Source organism: Muntiacus reevesi, chromosome 15 (genome assembly GCF_963930625.1).
Source record: "Muntiacus reevesi chromosome 15, mMunRee1.1, whole genome shotgun sequence".
Classification (NCBI taxonomy): domain Eukaryota; kingdom Metazoa; phylum Chordata; class Mammalia; order Artiodactyla; family Cervidae; genus Muntiacus; species Muntiacus reevesi.
In genome coordinates, this window is record NC_089263.1 from 16205589 (window position 1) to 16225943 (window position 20355).

A 20355-nucleotide genomic window follows, 5' to 3' on the forward strand; every position below is an offset into this window, starting at 1 on the left:
TCTATGGATGAGAAAATCAAGATGAATGAAGTTCACAATTCTAAGATAACACATTCATAAAATAGTAAAATTAGGATTCAAATCAATTTTTTAATCTAACTTCAAAAATCATGCACTTTGTAGCTCATAAAGTAATATAGAGTTCCTCCCAGTCTACATATAGCTCTTTGTTGAGTTGTTAAGTCAGAATCAATTTATGAGTCTCTAGGTGGCGCTAATGGTAGAAAACCCACCTGCCAAAGCAAGAGATGTAAGAGAAGCAGGACTGACCCCAGAGTGAGGAAGATCCCCAGGAGGAGGGCGTGGCAACCCACTCCTGTATTCTTGCCTGGAAAATCCCGTGGACAGAAGAGCTCTGCATGTGGGCTACAATCCATAGATTTGCAAACAGTCAGACACGGCTGAAGTAACACACACACACACACACACACACACACACACACACACACACACCCCTCATAGGACTTTTTTAAAAAATATATAATTGCTTTACAATGTTGTGTTAATTTCTGCTTGTACAACAAAGCAAATCAGCTATTTGTTGCTGTTGTTTAGTCACCAAGTTGTGTCCAACTCTTTGAGACCCCATGGACTGGAAGCACGCCAGGCTTCCCTATCCTTCACTGTCTCCCATAGTTTGCTCAGACTTATGTCCATTGAGTCAGTGATGCCATCCAACCATCTCATACTCTGTCATCCCTTCTCCTCCTGCCCTCAATTTTTCCTAGTATCAGGATCTTTTCCAACGAGTTGGCTCTTATATCAGGTAGCCAAAGTATTGTAACTTCAGCTTCAGCATCTTTCTTTCTAATGAATATTCAGAGTTGGTTTTCTTTAGGATTGACTGATTTGATCTTCTTGATGTCCAAGGGACTCTCAAAAGTCTTCTCCAACACCACAATTTGAAAGCATCAATTCTTCAGCACTAAGCCTTCATTATTGTCCAAGTCTCACATCCATACATGACTACTGGAAAAACAATAGCTTTGATGACACAGACCTTTGTTGGAAAAGTGACATATGTACTTTTTAATATGCTGCCTAGGGTTGTCATAGCTTTTCTTCTATGGAGCAAGCATCTTTTAATTTTGTGACTTCAGTCACTGTCTGAAATGATTTTGTGGCCCAAGAAAGGAAAATCTGTCACTGTTTCCACTTTTTCCCTTTCTATTTGCCTTGAAGTGATGGGACTGGTTGCTATGATCTTAGGTTTTTGAATGTTGAGTTTTAAGCCAGATTTTCACTCTTCTATTTTACTGTCATCAAGAGGCTTTTTATTTCCTTTTTGCTTCCTGCCATTTGAGTGGTATAATCTGCATATCTGAGGTTGTTGACATTTCTCCCAGCAATCTTGATTCCAGCTTGTGATTCATTCAACCTGGCATTTCACATGATGTACTCTGCATAGAAGTTAAATAAGCAGGGTGATAATACAGAACCTGGGCATGCCCTTTCCCCAATTTTGAACCAGTACATTGTTCCATGCCTGGTTCTAACTGTTGCTTCTTGACCTGCATGCAGGTTTCTTAGGAGGCCAGGAAGGTGGTCTTGTATTCCCATCTCTTCCAGAATTTTCCACAGTTTGTTGTGATCCACACAGTCAAAGGTTTCTGTGTAGTCAATCACACAGAAGTAGATGATTTTTCTGGAATTCCCTTGCTTTCTCTATGATTAAAAGAATGTTGGCAATTTGATCTCTAGTTCCTCTGCCTTTTCTAAACTCAGGTTGTACATCTGGAAGTTCTCAGTTCACATACTGATGAAACCTAGACTGGAGGATTTTGAACATTTCATTGCTAGTATGTGAAATGAAGACAACTGTACAGTCATTTGAACATTCTTTGGTTTTGGCCTTTCTTTGTGACTGGAATGAAAACTGACCTTTTACAGTTCAGCTATATGTATACATATATCTTGTCCCTCTTGGACCCCCCTCACCATCTCACCTATCTAGACCATCATATATACACTACCATGTTTGAAACAGATAACTAGCAGGAACCTGCTATAAAAGTTCAGTACTCTATGATGAACTCATGGGACTTTGGTAAAGATTCACTGAGTCAATGCATGTAAAAGAGCTCAGAACACAATGACACATGGTTAACATTCAAGTTGCTTGTTAACTATTAATAATAGCATAGAGTATATGTCACGGCTCTGCTTTCATGTGTTATCCTAGTACAGCTGAATGTGTGGTTCTGAATAAATGGTGAGTGGTTTTTATTTTATTTATTTATGTTTTGAGTTTCAGTGTTTTTACGTGAAAGATCTCTTTCATTCTCCATTGGTTGGTAAATTTATGGGAGAGAAAAGATATCTCTTTTTTTTTTCTACAAGAAACTTTTAATTTATTATTGCTTTCTTTTGTATTTTGGCATAAGCAGACTTTTAGTCTCTCTTAATAAGATCATTTACAAACTTTTGTAAAATATATAGAGAAATCTTTTTGTAAAATATAGAGAGAAGCACTGCTGCTTTATCGGAAGTTGGGGTGGGGGGTGGCTCCTGGATCTTTAAGCACCCTCCTGCCTTTCAGTACCCCTAACTGCTCATTATTGTCTTGGGGGTTCTCCCCTAAGGTTGATGTCATGCAGGCTGAGAACCACTGATCCACAAAGCACATGACAAATCTCACTGGGCAGTGACCGACAAATACTATTAATTCATCATTTCTGTGATAGACATGCATCTAGTAATCCTTCCTCCTAATCACAGATTGTCTTCACTGCATTTCTACTCTGTACTCACTGTTGACTGCTCTCTTTAACTGGCAGGGTCTACAGTTTGGTACCAGTGAGCTGGAGGAGATGGGAGCCATGTTCTGCTTGGGGCTCCTTGTCTTGGAACTCAAATCTGGAAGCTGCAGCCACCAACTCCTGACCCGTGCAGCAGCTCTGCTGAATGCTGAGGAAGAGTCTCTGGACTTCTACCTGCAGAAGTAAGTTGCTCACTATTTGAACCTTTGTGTTTCCATTGGAGAATATCTCAGAAGTGAAAGTCACATGAACCTGTGGGTGTTTGATAAAGAAAAAAACATGGAGGAACTGCCAAATGAAGGTAGGACAGTAGAGTTCTATTGGAGCCAGACCTGGGACATCCTGAGTTCTTGATGAAGACAGCGGGGAGGATGCTTACTTATACATAAATGCATATAGAAAGCTACATATATTTATAAATATGCATTTTTATAAAATTTTGCTTATGGCAAAGAAGATGCAGCTTAGCAACACACATACACACTTACTTATGTGTGGTTTGACAGTTATATGTTTATATGTGTACAGGTATCATTTTGGAGTCATTAGTCAGCTCAGAAAAGGCAATCTCATCATTCATATCTGCACACTTGGGGGGCAAGAAATGATTTAATCTTCCCATTCTTAAATAGCAACGTTCCGTCTCAGAATACATGATGCTGATGAATACATTGGCCCGAGAACCTGACTCACAGCCATGGCAGGGGAAGGATGGGTCTCTGAGAATGGTGAGGCTTGTTAATGAGTCAGAAGATGGATGACTGTTATCCACATGAGCCTCTCTGATGCCCTGTACTGTAGGCAAATTGTACTTAGGAGGAAGAAAGAGAGATATAATGACCAAGAGAGAGAAAAGAGTATCAACAGACGTCAGCGGATGGAAGGAATAAGTCATTGCCCACATTTTATCCAAGGGAGGGAGAGGGAAATTGAGCCATTGGGGAAGGAAGTGGCTACCAATTGTTGGGGAAGCATCCTCACATCCAAAGGCAGAGAGAAAACTGTTTATATTGAGGTCTCTTATTTCCAGCTCATTTTCATGAATGTTCATCCTGCTACTGTTAGGCAGCCATTCCAGTGTGACTTCTCACCAAATGGCCAGTCAAGCCTAGAAAGATCTAATAGCTTAAATTCATAATGCTTCAGAAGGCACTGGTTTTCTGTGAGATTTAATTACTTAAGTGCAGTAATTAACTTGCTTATCACACGATGCTATAGATCATAGACTCTGGAGACTTAAGTAAATCCAGACCTCTTCCCTCCCCAGAGACACTGCACTGACTTCGTTTTGACATCACAACCACTTCCGTCTGCCCCTGCTCCTTCCACGCCCTCAGCGCCCAAAGGCTTGGTGTGTTTGGCATTGTGGTGGTATTTTAGTTTCTTTCTCTGACAGCAAGTGCTTCCATCTGCCAGGATGTATATTTCAATGTGTCTTTTCATCTTTGCCTTTGCTGAGCTATCTTGGGTGCAGACATGCCTGCGTTTTCTTTCTTTCTTCCCATCTTTGCCGCTCCCCCCACCACCTCCCGTCTCCTCTGCTGTTCATTGAAAGATTGAGCAGACCTGGCATTGCTTCCTTTTCCTGAATTGATTGTGCCCATCTGTTTGATCCAATGCAGTGAGGATTAGTTGCCTGTAAACTGGAACAAGAAGAGATCTATCAGAGAAATGCCTTTTCTAATTCAAGTCTAAAGAATTTGGTGTCAGGCTCCACATGCAATGGTTTCTCTATGGGTGATCATAAGATCATAGTATTACTGTACCTCCATGGCATCCCTTATAACTAACTAGTAATTCCACACAACAAACTAGTAACTTTTCTGTTGCAACCTATCCAAGGATACTGAAGGTTGAAATCTGACCTTTCTTGGGCTGGGGCAACTTCTTACAGGGCACGACTCCTACATATAGGATGTGATTCAGCTGTGTGTTTTGAAAAGATTTCAATTAAACTTGAGAGGCATGGAATCTGGTGGAGAGCAACAGGATGAAAACTGCCTATTTCACCCAAACATTTATATGATATGTCTACTCATGGAGATGGTTGATCAAAGCAAATCATGGTTCCTACCCAGAGGACCTGAAAACTACTTGGTTGAGAGGGAAATCACCGTGAAAATGTCTTGACCCAGAAAATATTCCTTCCAGTAAGTGTGTATTCATTAAGGGATGGCAGAGGAGATGTAATAAAAATGATACTTGTTGGTTTGAAACCAGCAGCAAGCTGTTTGAGTACCTTTGATTCGTTTCTGATGAGTAGAACTAAATCAGGACATGTAGTAATCAGCAGAGTGAATCCTAGGAATTGTGTTAGCAACAGGGCTCTTACTATCATACAAAAGGGTATAGCTTTGTTAGATATGCTTTAAGCAGGAGACTTCTGCAGCCCTCTTCCCAGCCCCTGGCCTATTCCTGCCTTTTTTCCTTGGGTTCGTTACCTTTATTTGATATAATCAGATTATATATTTCAGAAAGGTTCTTCTTTTCTTGCACAGAAATGCTAGAAATGCTAGAAAAAAAAAGCAATCTTTGACCAGAAAGGTTGACTTAAAAATATGTGAGCACCTGTTATTTTGAGGGTCCTTTAGACAAGGCCCAGGAGTGATCTACTGGGAAGATAAAGCCTGGCTGTATGCTGGTGGGCATCCTGTTTTTTGACAATAGGTTTCATGCCTCATTTACCACAGAAATAATTAGAATGTAGTCAACATCCACAGAGCAACTCACCATTTTTCATGAGCGGATAAAGGGCAGAATGGTGGATGTTTGCCCAGTGACTGAAGCTGAAAATGAAGTACATGCATGCTTTGTTTTTGGTTTTTCTTCTTTAGCTCTCTTCCCAGTTCATTCAAGAGATGTCTGCAGACTCGTTAAGGCATCTTGGAACTTCTTGCCTTTCTTCATTCTGTCTCTTTCCTCTCAGCCTCATCCCTGGAAATTATCGTGTGTGCACTGCAGGAATGCTAAGCTGTTTCTTCCGGAGGGACCGTTTATCCATTGTGACAGGTCTTTTGCAAAGTCATTTGATAGTTTTGCGGAGTCAGCCACTGTTCATCTAGATTTGTATCCGTCCATTGCCTCTCACTCTTCAGTTCAGCTCCCCTCTCTCCACTCGCCCTTCCATTAATAACGACAGAATGCGCAGTCTCCAAGCCAAACCTTAGCAACAGCTTAATATCTCACTTATTCTCCCAAATTACAGTCCCATTGCATTAATCAGGGCACCCCTTAGCATACATATAAACTTGTGTAATCTTCTCTTTAGTTTGATGAAGCAACACAGAAAAAATAAAAATCTTTCACAGACTTTAAAAAGCTTAACTAGTGCGGCCGGAAAGGCGGCCGCCCCCTCGCCCGTCACGCACCACGTTCGTGGGGAACCTGGTGCTAAACCATTCGTAGACGACCTGCTTATGGGTCGGGGTTTCGTACGTAGCAGAGCAGCTCCCTCGCTGCGATCTATTGAAAGTCAGCCCTCGACACAAGGGTTTGAAAGAAAAAAAAGAAAAAGCCTAACTATACTTTTCAATAATTATAGATACTTGATTTAAAACAAATGCAGTTTTGTTTTTCTGAGTATTTAAGAAAATATAATTTGGAAATCAAACAACAACAAAAATACAACCCTAGTTCTGCCTTCAATCACCCATTATCCATCTACCTCTAGACAATCATTGTCAACATTTTGGTGAAATTAGATGACTTTTTTACATGTGAATAAACTGATTAAAAAACACACTCCGTAGCAATGTATAAGACTTCCTTTCCTTGTAACTTTATAAACACTTCTTTAAAAAAAAAAAAAGAAATTACATTTATTTATTTATATATTTGCCATGCCTTGCAACATGCAGGGTCTTAGTTCTCTGACCAGGGATTGAACTTGCCCCCTGGATTGGGAATGAGGATTCTTAGCCAATGGACCACCAGAAAAGTCCCTAGATATTACATTTTAGAGAAACTTTAATTCACAACAAGATTGAGAGGAAGGTACAGAGATTTTCCATAGGCACCCTACCCCCACACAGGCAGAGCCTTCCCTGTTATCAACATCCCCCACTACAGTGGGAAATGTTTGACAATCAGTGAACTAACATTGACACATCATTACTAACCAAAGTCCAGAGTTTACATTAGGGTTCACACATTATGTTATACATCTAATGCATTTGGACAGATGTAAAATGACCGGTATCCATCATTATATATCATACAGAGTAGTTTCACTGCCCTAAAACATCCTCTGTGCTCCCTCTACTCATCGCTTCCTCTTCATCAACTGCTGACCTTTTGATTGTCTCCATAGTTTTGCTTTTTCCAAAATATTCTATAGTTGGAATCATACAGAGTTTAGCCTTTGCAGATTGCCTATCTCTTAGAAATACATATATTTAAGTTTCTTCCATATCTTTTCATAGCTTTATACCTTATTTCTTTTTTAACACATAATAGCTCTCCATTGTCTGGATGTATAATATTAACAGTTTATTATCCACCCACCTACTGAAGGACATCTTGGTTTCCTCCAGGCAATTATGAATAAAACTGCTGTAAACATCTGTGTGCAGGTTTTTGTGTGGAAATGTGTTCAACTACTTTGAGTAAATACCAAAAGTGTGATTTGTACAGTAAGAGTATGTTTAGTTTTGTCAGAAACTGCCAAAGATCTTGCAAAGTGGCTGCATTACCTTACATTCCCACAGGCCGTGAAAGAGAGTTCTCATCGCTCTGCATCTTGTCAGTACCTGGTATCATCACTGTTCTATATTTTGGCCATTCTAATAGGTGCATAGTGGTATCTCATTGTTCTTTTAATTTGCATTTCCTAGTTGACATAGAGTGTGGAGCATTTTTTCATATGCTTTATTTTCCATCTGTATATCTTATTTAGTGAAGTGTCTTTTAAGGTTGTTGACCCATTTTTAATCACATTGTTTTCTTATTTTGAATTTGAAGAATTCTTTGTGTATTTTGGATAACAGGCTTTTATCAGGTGTATTTTTTCAGATATTTTCTCCCAGTCTGTAGCTTGTCTTTTCATGCTCTTCACATCATCTATCACAGAGCAGAAATCTTGAATTTTAATGAAGTCCTCCTTAACAATTCTTTATTTCAGGGATTATGCCTCTGGTGTTGTATCTAAAAAATACTTACCAAAACCTAGGTCATCGAGCAACTGAACTGAACTGAACTGAGGTCATCTATGTTTTCTCCTACCTCATCTTCTAAATACAGTGATTGTTTTTGCATTAAAATCTTTATAATTTATAGGTGAAAATTGGGTGCTATTTTAATCTATAGTTGATCTTTTCTGATATGAATTACGTGCTTCTATTTTACTACTATTCCTTTTTAAAATGAATTTCTAAATAGTATCTTTTGTTCTTTACTCTTTTAATAATCATTTAAAATTTTATTTTTAAATTAATTTCAATTTTTATGTTAAAGGTATTCAAACTCTGTTCATCATGGATACTTCAAATATTTTCCTGTTAACCTTTCACAGTTTTTACATAATTTATTTGAGTTGTTGCCTGTTAAAAGTGAAATCACTGGAATTTTAACTTAAGGTGCATTAAAATTATAGTCCTTTTCATCTATTGACTATTTACCTATATTATTTTTTCAAAATCTGATATTTTATCCCAATTCTTCAGGTCTTTGATTTTCAACAAAATATTGTAGGGGTTCTTTCTGTACATCATTTTCATATACTTATCTGATAATTATCACTAGCTTTTAATGTTCTTGTTACACTAGTGTGTTTTTTCATCATAGATTGGTAAATAGTGGGTCTTAGTTACACATGAAGATTCTTAATTATTGATATGCTTATTAGTAATTTCACTGCACTCTGTAGTTATACCTAAATGTATTTCCCTAGACTTCTCTTTTTTTTCCTAGATAAATCATAGCATCATTTATAAATGTTAACAATTAGCTTTGCTTACTTGTTTTAAAAAAAATACTTAATTTAATTTATTTATTTAAACATTTTTTTTGATGTGGACCTTGTGTTTTTTTTTTTTCTTTTTTTTTTTTAATATTATTTTATTAGTTGGAGGCCAATCACTTCACAACATTTCAGTGGGTTTTGTCATACATTGACATGAATCAGCCATATAGTTACACGTATTCCCCATCCCGATCCCCCCTCCCACCTCCCTCTCCACCTGACTCCTCAGGGTCTTCCCAGTGCACCAGACCCAAGCACTTGACTCATGCATCCCACCTGGGCTGGTGGTCTGTTTCACCATAGATAATATACATGCTGTTCTTTCAAAACATCCCACCCTCCCGTTCTCCCCCAGAGTTCAAAAGTCTGTTCTGTACTTCTGTGTCTCTTTTTCTGTTTTGCATATAGGGTTATCACTACCATCTTTCTAAATTCCATATATATGTGTTAGTATACTGTAATGTTCTTTATCTTTCTGGCTTACTTCACTCTGTATAATGGGCTCCAGTTTCATCCATCTCATTAGAACTGATTCAAATGAATTCTTTTTAACGGCTGAGTAATATTCCATGGTGTATATGTACCACAGCTTCCTTATCCATTCATCTGCTGATGGGCATCTAGGTTGCTTCCATGTCCTGGCTATTATAAACAGTGCTGCGATGAACATTGGGGTGCACGTGTCTCTTTCAGATCTGGATTCCTCAGTGTGTATGCCCAGAAGTGGTATTTATTGAGTGTGTTACAATATTGCTTCTGTTATATGTCTTGTTTTTGGGCCATGAGGCATGTGGAAGCCTACATCCTAGACCAGGGATTGAACCCACACCTCCTGCATTGGAAGGTTAAGTCTTAACCACTGAATCACCACAGAAGTCTCTGCTTGCTTTTTACTTTTATCTATGAACTTACTCGGTTCTGAGAACGTAGTTAGTATAAAGACAATGATGATTCTATGGGCAAATTCACTGTGAACCTCATTTGAAAATGAGAATAACTCTAAGTATTTAAGAGTTAAATAAGATGTCTGATGGTTGGTATTGATGTTCAATGTCTTCTTTTTTAATTATTACTTTTCCTTAGCATATTAATTTAAAAAATCAGGACTGGATGATGAATTTTTTGGTGTATCTAGAAAAATGACTATGCCTTTGAATTAATAGTCTTAAATTATGTTAATAGATTTTATAATATTCACTCATTCTTGAAAATCAGAGGAAAATATATTTGGCTGAAGATCTAAAATATTATTTTATCCTAGATATAGATGCTATTTACTGTGAGTAGAGAAATGTTTTCCGTTTGTTTGGGAGTAAAGTATGTACTTTGTCTGTATTGTTCAATCACTAGCAACATTTTGTATTTCCTGGGATATTATCTGGAATATATATGTGTTGAACATGCACATATTGCCAATCCAGCCATCTGTGTCTCATTTATTTTAAACAAAAGCATTATTTTTCCACTTCTTATTTTCTCATATAAGATGTATCTGTGGCATTTGGATTGTCTTATAGTCAGATCATTTTTAAAATTCAGTTTTGTTTAATTATTTGCATTGCTTATCTCTGTCCATTCTGTGCAGTCATGTCTTCCTTCTTATTTTTGTATTGATTCATCTCACTTGTTTGCTAGAGAACAACTATTTTTGCTTTTTGTAAAGTAAATCAATGGATACTTTTGATATATTAGTATACATCTGAATATTTCCCTATCTACTTTATATCACATTTTCACTTTACATACCAAGAGATTTCATTAAAGCCGTATCTTGGTTCAATTTACTCTGATATTTAAACAGTGGTAATCAGCCTAGTTTTTCTTTCTTTGTATGCACTTTATGTATTTCTGCCTTACTAGTTTTTCCTTGTTCATTAACACAAATATTCTTTTTCTACTGCTTCAAAAATATTTCTTTACTTTTGTATTTTTAGATTTAGGTCCCTTTGATTCATCTTGGGTTTGAATACTCTGTCCTTTTCTTACAAGTCTTTCAGTTATAAGATAGCAGTGTTCCCATTAAGTCTTCATTTCCTCTTTAAGAGTGTTTGATATCTGTTTTCCGAACATATGGGTCTGTCATCTCCTTTCCTCTAATCACTTCTACCTTGTAACTATTTTTTTTTCATATTTAACAAATTCTTATTTTATAACAGAGTGTGGTTGATTAGTGACATTGTGCTTCCAAAAAGGTGATACAATGAGCAGAGCAGAAACAGATTTATAGGCATTAGAGAACAAATTGATGATTACCAGCAGGGAAGGATTGGGGAGCCGAGGGATAGATTGGGAGTTTGGGGTCGACATGTACACACAGCTATATTTAAAATAGATAACCAACAAGGGTCTACTGTATATCAAGGGAATGCTGCTCAATATTCTATAATATCTTATAGCTTTTAATGGCAGATTCTGGAAGTGCTTCTAAAGTTTGTCCTCACAGATTCACTTTTCTGCAGCATGGACTCTCTGTTGATGTGTTTTATTTTCAGCCATTTTGCATTTAGGTTTCATTGTACCTATTTCTTTATCTTTGTCAGTTTTTTCTTTTATTCATGCTTACAATATAGACAGTTTTCTTTCCATTTGGGTCTGTTACCTTTTTGTTTAATGTTTCATGGATGTCATTTTCCATGAATTTTCCTGAATAGGAGCTACCTAATGCTAGTGTCTGTTTCCTGTGGCTAATCATTTCCCAAAGAGTGCCCTTGCTCTGTGGGGTTGTATACATTGCAGAACTTATCACCCAATGGATTGTTATATCCTCCTATTTCAACTTCTATTTCATTATGTTTGTTTATTCATCTTTGAATCATGAGAGCTTTGTTATCTAAAAATTACTCAATAGCCCAGGGTTTAAATGTTCTTTAAAACAATTTATAGTCTAGCTGCATGCAGGCAGCTTCTCCTGTTTCAGTGTGAAGTAACTTGATTTGTTGCTGTTCAGTCACTAAGTCATGGCTGACTCTTGGCGACCCCATGGACCGCAGCATGCCAGGCTCCCCTGTCCTTCACTATCTCCCGGAGTTTGATTGGATTCATGTTCATTGAATCAGTGGTGCTCTGCAGCCATATTATCCCCTGCACTCCCTTCTCCTTTTGCCTTCAATCTTTCCCAGCATCAGGGTCTTTTCCAGTGAGTTGGCTCTTTGCATCAGGTGGCCAAGTATTGGAGCTTCAGCTTCAGCATCAGTCCTTCCAACGAATATTCAGGATTGATTTCCTTTAGGATTGACTAGTTTGATCTTGCTATCCAAGGGACTCTCAAGTGCCTTCTTGATATAGGTGATGCTTTTTCTTCAATAATATGTCATACTTTTGGCTTTGACCTGAAGTAGATTTGGGGTGATTTCACTGCAGAAGTTAAGGAGATAGGAAATGTTATGTCTGTATCTCCAGAGACTCTCCGATTCCAAGATGGTTGGTTAATATTTACTGAATAAATATGTGAATTAATTGAGATTTAATGTTATTAATGAACTTCTGTTAAAAATATGTTTGTATTTTAGAATCCTATGGAGGGAAACTAATACAGTTATGATGATGATGGTGATAGTGATGACAGCAAATATTCATGTCAGTAATCTCCTTAGTAATTTACTTGGTTCCAAATAGCAAAAGGAGTACGTCAAGGCTGTATATCGTCACTTTGCCTATTTAACTTATATTCAGAGTACATCATGAGAAACACTGGGCTAGATGAAGCATACGCTGGAATCAAGATTGCCAGGAGAAATATCAATAACCTCAGATATACAGATAACACCACCCTTATGGCAGAAAGCGAAGAAGAACTAAAGAGCCTCTTGATGAAAGTGAAGGAGGAGAGTGAAAAAGTTGGCTTAAAACTCAGTATTCAGAAAACAAAGATCATGGCATCTGGTCCCATCACTTCATGGCAAATAGATGGGGAAATAATGGAAACAGTAGCAGACTTTACTTATTTTTTTTTTTTTTTTTTTTGAGCTCCAAAATCACTACAGATGGTGACTGTAGCCATGAAATTAGATGATGCTTGCTCCTTGGAAGAAAAGTTATGACCAACCTAGACAGCATATTAAAAAGCAAAGACATTACTTTGCCAACAAATGTCCATCTAGTCAAAGCTATGGTTTCTCCAATAGTCATGTATGGATGTGAGAGTTGGACTACAAAGAAAGCTGAGTGCTGAGGAATTGATGATTTTGAACTGTGGTGTTGAAGACTCTTGAGAGTCCCTTGGACAGCAAGGAGATCCAACCAGTCCATCCTAAAGGAAAACAGTCCTAAATATTCATTGGGAGTACTGATGCTAAAGCTGAAACTTCAATACTTTGGCCACTTGATGCGAAGAACTGACTCATTGGAAAAGACCCTGATGCTGTGAAAGACTGAAGGCAGGAGAAGAATGGGATGACAGAGGATGAGATGGTTGAATGGCATCACAGACTCAGTGGACATGAGTTTGAGTAGACTCTAGGAGTTGGTGATGGACAAGGAGGCCTGGTGTGCTGCCGTCCATGGGGTTGCAAAGAGTCAGACACAATTGAGCGAGTGAACTGAACTGGACTGAATTTACTTGTATAATCTCATTTAAGCCTCTCAATAACTCTATGCACTAAATGTTATTATCTTCATATTACAGATGAGTACATTGTGATTCGGAAAATATACATGGCTTGCCTAAATGAGAGTGTTGATAAGTCGTAGAGCTGAGATTTCAATCTATACCGTTTTGCTAAAGAATCAGTTTTTTAATCACTATGATACATAACCTCTTAGTAGATAATAATGACAATAATAAAAATAGCTAACACATGTTAAGTATTTACTCTTTGTATGTCCAGGGTTGTGTTTTTTGTATACATACGTCACTACTTGCTTTATCTTTTAAGCCAGGAATTGACAGACTTTTCTGCAAAGGGATAGATAGAAAATATTTTAGTCTTTGTGGTCCATATGGTCTCTTTTGCAACTACTTAGCTCTGCTGTTGCAATGTGGAAGTAGCCGTAGCCAATATGTAAATTTATGGGCATGGGTATATTTCAATACAATTTTATTTACAAAAATAAACAATGGACTGGATTTGTCCCAGTGAGCCGCAGTTTGCCAACTCGTTTTGAACAGTTCTTTGAGGCTTCTGCTATTATTATCTCCCATATACAGATGGGGAAACTGGAGGTTAGAGAAGCCACATAACTTATCTCTCACCTGATAATAAGAATCGGATAGGAGTTGAACAAGCCCAGGAGTTGAATCAGGCAGTATGACTTTGTATCCTTAATGCTTGTGTGTGCTCAGTCACGTCTGGCTCTTTGCAACCCCATGGATTGTAGCCCACCAAGCTTCTCCATCCATGGGATTCTTCAGGCAAGAACATAGGAGTGGGTTGCCATTTCCTCCTCCCCAGGGGATGTTCCCAACCCAGGGATCGAAGCTTTGTCTCCTGCGTCTCCTGCACTGGCAGGCAGATTCTTGACCACTAGTGCCACCTGGGACCCCTAGTACCTTTGATGCTTAGTGATGTCACTACTAAGCCATGTGGGGTTTTTGATGAGCAATGAATGACACCTTTTCTTCTCTCATAAATTCTAAACCAAATAAGAAATAGAACCCACGAGCTAGATACATTGTATGAAAATTACCTGATTCTTTACTGGTAATAAAGAATCAGAGAGCATGGCCCCACCGGAATTGAACTTCCTTTTCTAGAACCACAGGAGCAGGGCTGGCCTTGCTAACTTTATCACATAGAGGAGCGACCAGGCATATTGAGTTCAGGGAGAGAATGACTGTGGGTCACCAGCAGCTCATGCTAATTCAGTGCTCAACAACTTCATGGCACTCTTCCTCTCTTAGGCAGATACCAGTGAGGGCTGGGAGTGGAGTGCCAATGTCTAGGGGCCAAAATGGGATGTATAGTATTGGGGAGAAAGGTTCCCCACAAAGGTGCATGGAAACTCAGTGCTTCTGATTGTAAATTACTCTCTTTTCCATCAATTCCAATTGTTGCTACATAGCAATTATAATGGCATTTATTTTTCCTTGTCTTTGGTCATCCTAATTTTATTGAAATTAAAAAATAATAGCCCATAATATCTAATATTTGAGAAGAGTCTTAGCTTCTCTCCATAACTGCAGGCAAACAAATGTCCAATGACTACAAGGAGGATTGTTGGAATGGAACTCAGTTTGGGGATCTTTTGAGACTATGAGTTACCACATATTGGTTTAAAACTTTAAATGGTTCTCTCAAGGAAAATGAATGATTTAGCCAGGGAGAAGTGTCCATCTTAGGGGGAAACAGTAACAACAAAACTCCCCAGCTTCATTAGTAGTGAAAGAAAGGCTAATTCAAATATTTTTGGTATGATTCTATGCTGATTCTTCTATAATAAACAAAAAAAATGAAGACTCAATGTTGGTGCATCTACCTAGAAAGAGCTTTAATAATATATACACTATCTGTAAATTGGTTTACTTTCCTCTGGAGAAGAATTTGGCAACTTTCAAGAATGTCCTTAAAAACTTCTCACTTAATCTTGTTTCTAGCTTGACTATCCCTCAAGAAATAAACTTATCAGAAAACAATATTTACTACATAGATATTTATGGCAATGAGACTTATATTCCCAAATAAATTTAACCCAAATTCCTAGTAGTAAAAAGAAAAAAAAAAAAGAACATAGTTGATTATTTTCTAGAATACCACAAAACCGTGAAAATACTGTGTCAATGCATATATAAGATGATAATAAGAACAAACTTTTATTAGAACCTTACCATGAACTCAATGGTACTAAGCATTTTATTAGTATTATTTTATTTTATCATATAAATAATCTTGTGTGATAGATCCTATTATTAATGGCTCCTTTTACAAAGAAATCATTCTGCTGAGGTTAAGATGTCTGCCAAATGTCATGAATCTTGTAAAAGAACTGCTAGCTTTTGAATTCAGTTCTGTTTCATGACAAGGCTCAAGTTCTTACCTTTTATGATATTCAGGGTTTCAAATAATAAATGGAAAAAAGAAAATGATCATCACTCTATACATGCTGATTGTGGCTTCAGCAACATACAGAACCACTGACAGAGATGAGGGCCATTAAATACATAATCTAAAACTAATTTAATCTTACTGGTTTCTTTTTCTCTTTAGTCTCTAAAAGTATGTGTTAGATGAATGTATGTCTGAGTGTGTTTATGTGTAAGTTTTAAAACCTTAATGTCCCAGACTTATTTTGGCCCAGAAATATCCCTTGATTGTTTTAACACTACTTAGGGAAGATGAATATATATCATCATAGGTGGATTGTATGTCACCTATGGATTAAGTGCTTAGCAACTCCTGGAGATTAGAATTCAGAAAAGAAAGATGATAGTGATTGCAGACAGAGAGGAGTTAAAGTGAATTTTCTTCATAGTGCAGTTGTTATTTGCAAAACATCACTACCTGATAACAACCATGAATATTACCTGACCTAAAAGAATTCCTATTTTACAAGTGATTCCACGGGAACCCAGGGAATCCTGAGTGACCACTGTGTGCATGCATGCTAAGTTACTTCAGTTGTGTCCGACTCTGTGACCCTAGGGACTGTAACCCGCCAGGCTCCTCCATCCATGGGATTCTCCAGGCAAGAATACTGGAGTGGGCTGCCATGACCTCCTTGAGGGGATCTTCCCGACCCAGGGATCAAAGTTGTGTCTCTTATGTCTCCTGCATTGGCAGGAGGGTTCTTTACCACTGCGTCACCTGGGAAGGTCCAAGTTATCGCTAGGTATAGTTAAGTGATTTACCCATTGCCAGTCAACATTGGGGGTCTCATTCGCTTCTGCCTCAGGCTCAACCAAATGAAAGACTGGTCTCATGCCTATGAATCTATAAACACCTGAAGACAGAATAGGCTAGCAACCTCTAGAAAAGAATTTCAGTCAAGAGAACTCATTCTTCGATTCTTTATCAATAGCATGTCTGACTCTTTGCAACCTATGGGTGGTTTTCTTTGTGTGTGTGTGGTCTAAGTTTATTCAGTGGTTTTTTGTTAATTTTAGAAAAAGTGCCTTTTTCTCTTTATTTCTTAATATTGGGTTATGCTTTTTGAAACCCCATGAGCCCCTGTGGCTCTTACAATGAATTAGCCATTTAGTATTAGGGTTCAAATCATTTCACCTGTAAGTTTACCAGATGTATAGAGGATAGCAAAACTATGGATGTGACAACAAGGTTATGAGAGAAAAGGGAGGAAGGATGGAAAGCGGCTTTACGAGAGAAGAAATCAAGGTCATGATATTCAAACTAGAATATCCTTACGTGAATAAAAAGAATCAGAAATTTACATTTTTGGCTTGTAAGATCTTGAATTTAGATGGCTCTATTGTTGGAGAGAAGCACTCATTTTAAGTTTCTGTGAACATTTTCAGGTTATATTATTTTTCTTTACCCTCCCTGGTAACTTAGATGGTAAAAAAATCTGCATGCCAATGCAGGAGACACAGGAGACATGAGTTCAATCCCTGGATAAGAAAGATCCCTTGGAGAAGGAAATGACAGCCCACTCCAGTGTTCTTTCCTGGAGAATTCCATGGACAGAGGAGCCTGGTGGGCTACAGTCCATAGGGTCTCAAAGAGTCAGACACAACTGAGTGCTAATACACACTTTGGTCATTTGTCCAAGTCCCCCCTCTAAGAAGGAAAGCAAGTAGTGTAGACAAATCTATTGCATCTGAGATGAAATAATCTCTCATGGTTTTCTCCGTCTCACAGCTTTTCATGAAGCCCTCACTTTAATACCCAACACAGTTTTTATCTAGGACACGTGGCCTAGTTTCACTGAAGCTCACTTCTGGTTCAAAATAATTAATGCTGACAACTGGCTCTGTGACTTCCGCGAGGTGGCTTAACTTGTTTACTCTCAGAATTTTTTTAGCTTTAAAATTAAGATCTTTAAATTCCTTTCCTCTTGAATACCTTATGTTTATTCTCAAGGCTGTGGCCACTGACATCCCTCATTTCAGCATGGGCTATGAGGTTACAACCTTACCTTTAAGACATAAGAGGCAGGGATGTTGGATTATGCTAAGTGGTGCAAAGCTTGTAATTGATTGAGTGAAAATTAAATTTTATCTCCATGCCTACTGAGTAGATAATACAGGGACAAAAGCTTAACAGTCCTTAGGTTACAGAAAGGAGTTATAAATAAATGAGAAAAGGAGAGAGTAAACCAAAGAAGTGTGTTGATAAGTGGATGTCACAAATTGAGAGGCAGTAACATGGTGAGGAAGAATGTTAAACCAACCATCCAACATTAGAAGTAGAATCTGGTACAAGATGATCCTTTAAAAAGGATCTTAATATTCTTAATCTGAATGTTAATGTATACTGTATCCTCTTCCTAAAGGTGAAGACTTTGAGGGGTAAGGAGTTGTGATTCACTTCTGCTTGGTCATTTTAATTTCTTTAGATGACTTTGTACAACTCAGACCCAGAAAATGCCCTAATAAGACAAAGAATATCTTCAGTTGTGTCATAACTCATCATATACTTACTGATTCTGCTGTGGTGAGAGAGAAGTCTCTAAGAAAAGTGGAAGCAACTTAGCATAAGTCAATATTGTTTCAGGACAATGAAAATGGAAACTGAATCAGAACCATTGTGTTTGTCATGACTTGGTACTCATCATTTTGTTACGTGGTGGTGTCCAGTCAGGGAAGCTGACTAGTTCCTTGTCTTTTGCCAGAGTGTGGCAAAATAAATAAAATGAAGAGTAGAAAGGTAACTTGTCATAGGGATGAAACTGTGAAAAAGGTTTGATAAGTCTATCAAATGCATATATTTTGTTGCTTATTTTGTTGCTGTTCAGTCACCAGGTGCTGTTGTACACTTTGTAACCCCATGGACTGCAGGACGCCAGGCTCCCCTGTCCTTCACTATTTCCAGGAGTTTGCTCAAATTCATGTCCGTTGAATCAGTGATGCTAGCTAATCATCTCATTCTCTGCCACCCTCTTTTCCCTTTGCCTTCAGTCTTTCCCAGCATTAGGGTCTTTTCCAATGAGTCAGTTATTTGTATCAGGTGGCCAAGTATTGGAGCTTCATCTTCAGCATCAGTCTTTCCAATGAATGTTCAGGGTTGATTTCCTTTAGAGCTGACTGGTTTGATCTCCTTATAGTCCAACAGACGCTCAAAAGTCTTCTCCAGCACCACAATTTGAAAGCATTTCAATTATTTGGCACTCAGCCTTCTATATGGTCAAACTCTCACATCCATACATGACTACTGGAAAAACCATAGCTTTGACTACACGGACTCTTGTAGGCAAAGTGATGTCTTTGCTGTTTAATATGCTCTCTAGGTTTGTCATAGCTTTCTTTCCAAGAAGCAAGCATCTTCTAATTTCATGGCTGAAGTCACCATCCACAGTGATCTTGGAGCCCAAGAAAATAAAATTGGTCACTGCTTCCACTTTTTCCCCTTCTATTTGCCATGAAGCAATGATATTGGATACCTGATCTTAGTTTTTTGAATGTTGAGTTTTAAGCCAGCTTTTTCACTCTTTTCATATATATATATATATAATACATTAAATACTTGCATATTTATAGCATGTGTATGTTATTTTAAGTGGAGCAAGCACTAGGAAATTATAATTATTATTAATTGCTACCTTAGAGGTGAATAAATGGAGGCTTTTGATGCTAAATGTTTGATAAAAGCCAAGCCACTACTACGTGGCTGATCCGTGACAAATACTGATCACTGATTCCAAATTTCTCTTTTTCTCTCCTGAAATGTATTGAAAATAATTCTTTAAAAAATATATTTATAAAGTAGTTTCCAACACAAAGGGGTAAAAACTTAGGCCATGAAATATAATCCATTTTAATTGCTGTTCTTGACTAAAGAACTGGCTCCTCTGCATTAGGTATGAAGATAAGAACACCCTACATTAAAGATAGGAAATATACATGCAAATAAGTATCAGCATTCTAAACTTTTCCCTGACTGGAAGTTCACGGCCATAAGGCAAAACCAGCCAATTTAACCTTGTTGTTGCTCTTTTTGTTTGTATATTTCATTACCTAGAAATAACCTAGGAATAGTCTCCTCCACATTCTAAGGAAAAGATGTGTAATTATCTTGTAGGGCTACCTAATATCAGTTATTGAAGGTTTGCCTTAGAAAGCATGGACTTACCTTTTGGACGCAGGGTCTGAAGAGGTTGAATTGACTGTCTTTTATCATTGAAGCACTGAGGACCTAGAGATGATTTGCATTGCAGCTAAGCCCTAGTTTACCACTCAGCCATTAGTATTGCAGGAAAGTAGACCCTGGGGAATTGAATATACTCATCAGAAAAGCAGGAGTTAATGGCACTACTGATGATAATAACCGATGCTTATTGATTTAACAAGTGCCAAGCACTATTCTAAGTTTTTATTCATATACGCTTTTAAAATTCCCTCAAATAGTCCTAAGAAGTAAAAGAAAGTATTTTGCCCCCATTTTAAAGAGATGAAATCAAGATACGGGGAGTTTAAATAACTTGACTAAAGTTATTCACAAGTGATGGAGCAGGAATTTGAACCGCAGAGGTTGTCTCCAGGACCAGCATATTTAATTACAATACCAGCTTAAACAACAGAGGTGGTTT

General features: G+C 37.8%; 1 protein-coding gene across 1 annotated transcript in view; it reads left to right on the forward strand.

Moving 5' to 3' along the window:
- Positions 1–20355, forward strand: part of AGBL1 (AGBL carboxypeptidase 1) — an 889948-nt gene that overhangs the window by 632048 nt on the left and 237545 nt on the right. Inside the window, exon 22 of the mRNA XM_065906215.1 lies at positions 2778–2941. Coding sequence (XP_065762287.1) covers positions 2778–2941 — 164 coding nt within the window. The remainder of the gene's footprint in view (positions 1–2777; positions 2942–20355) is intronic.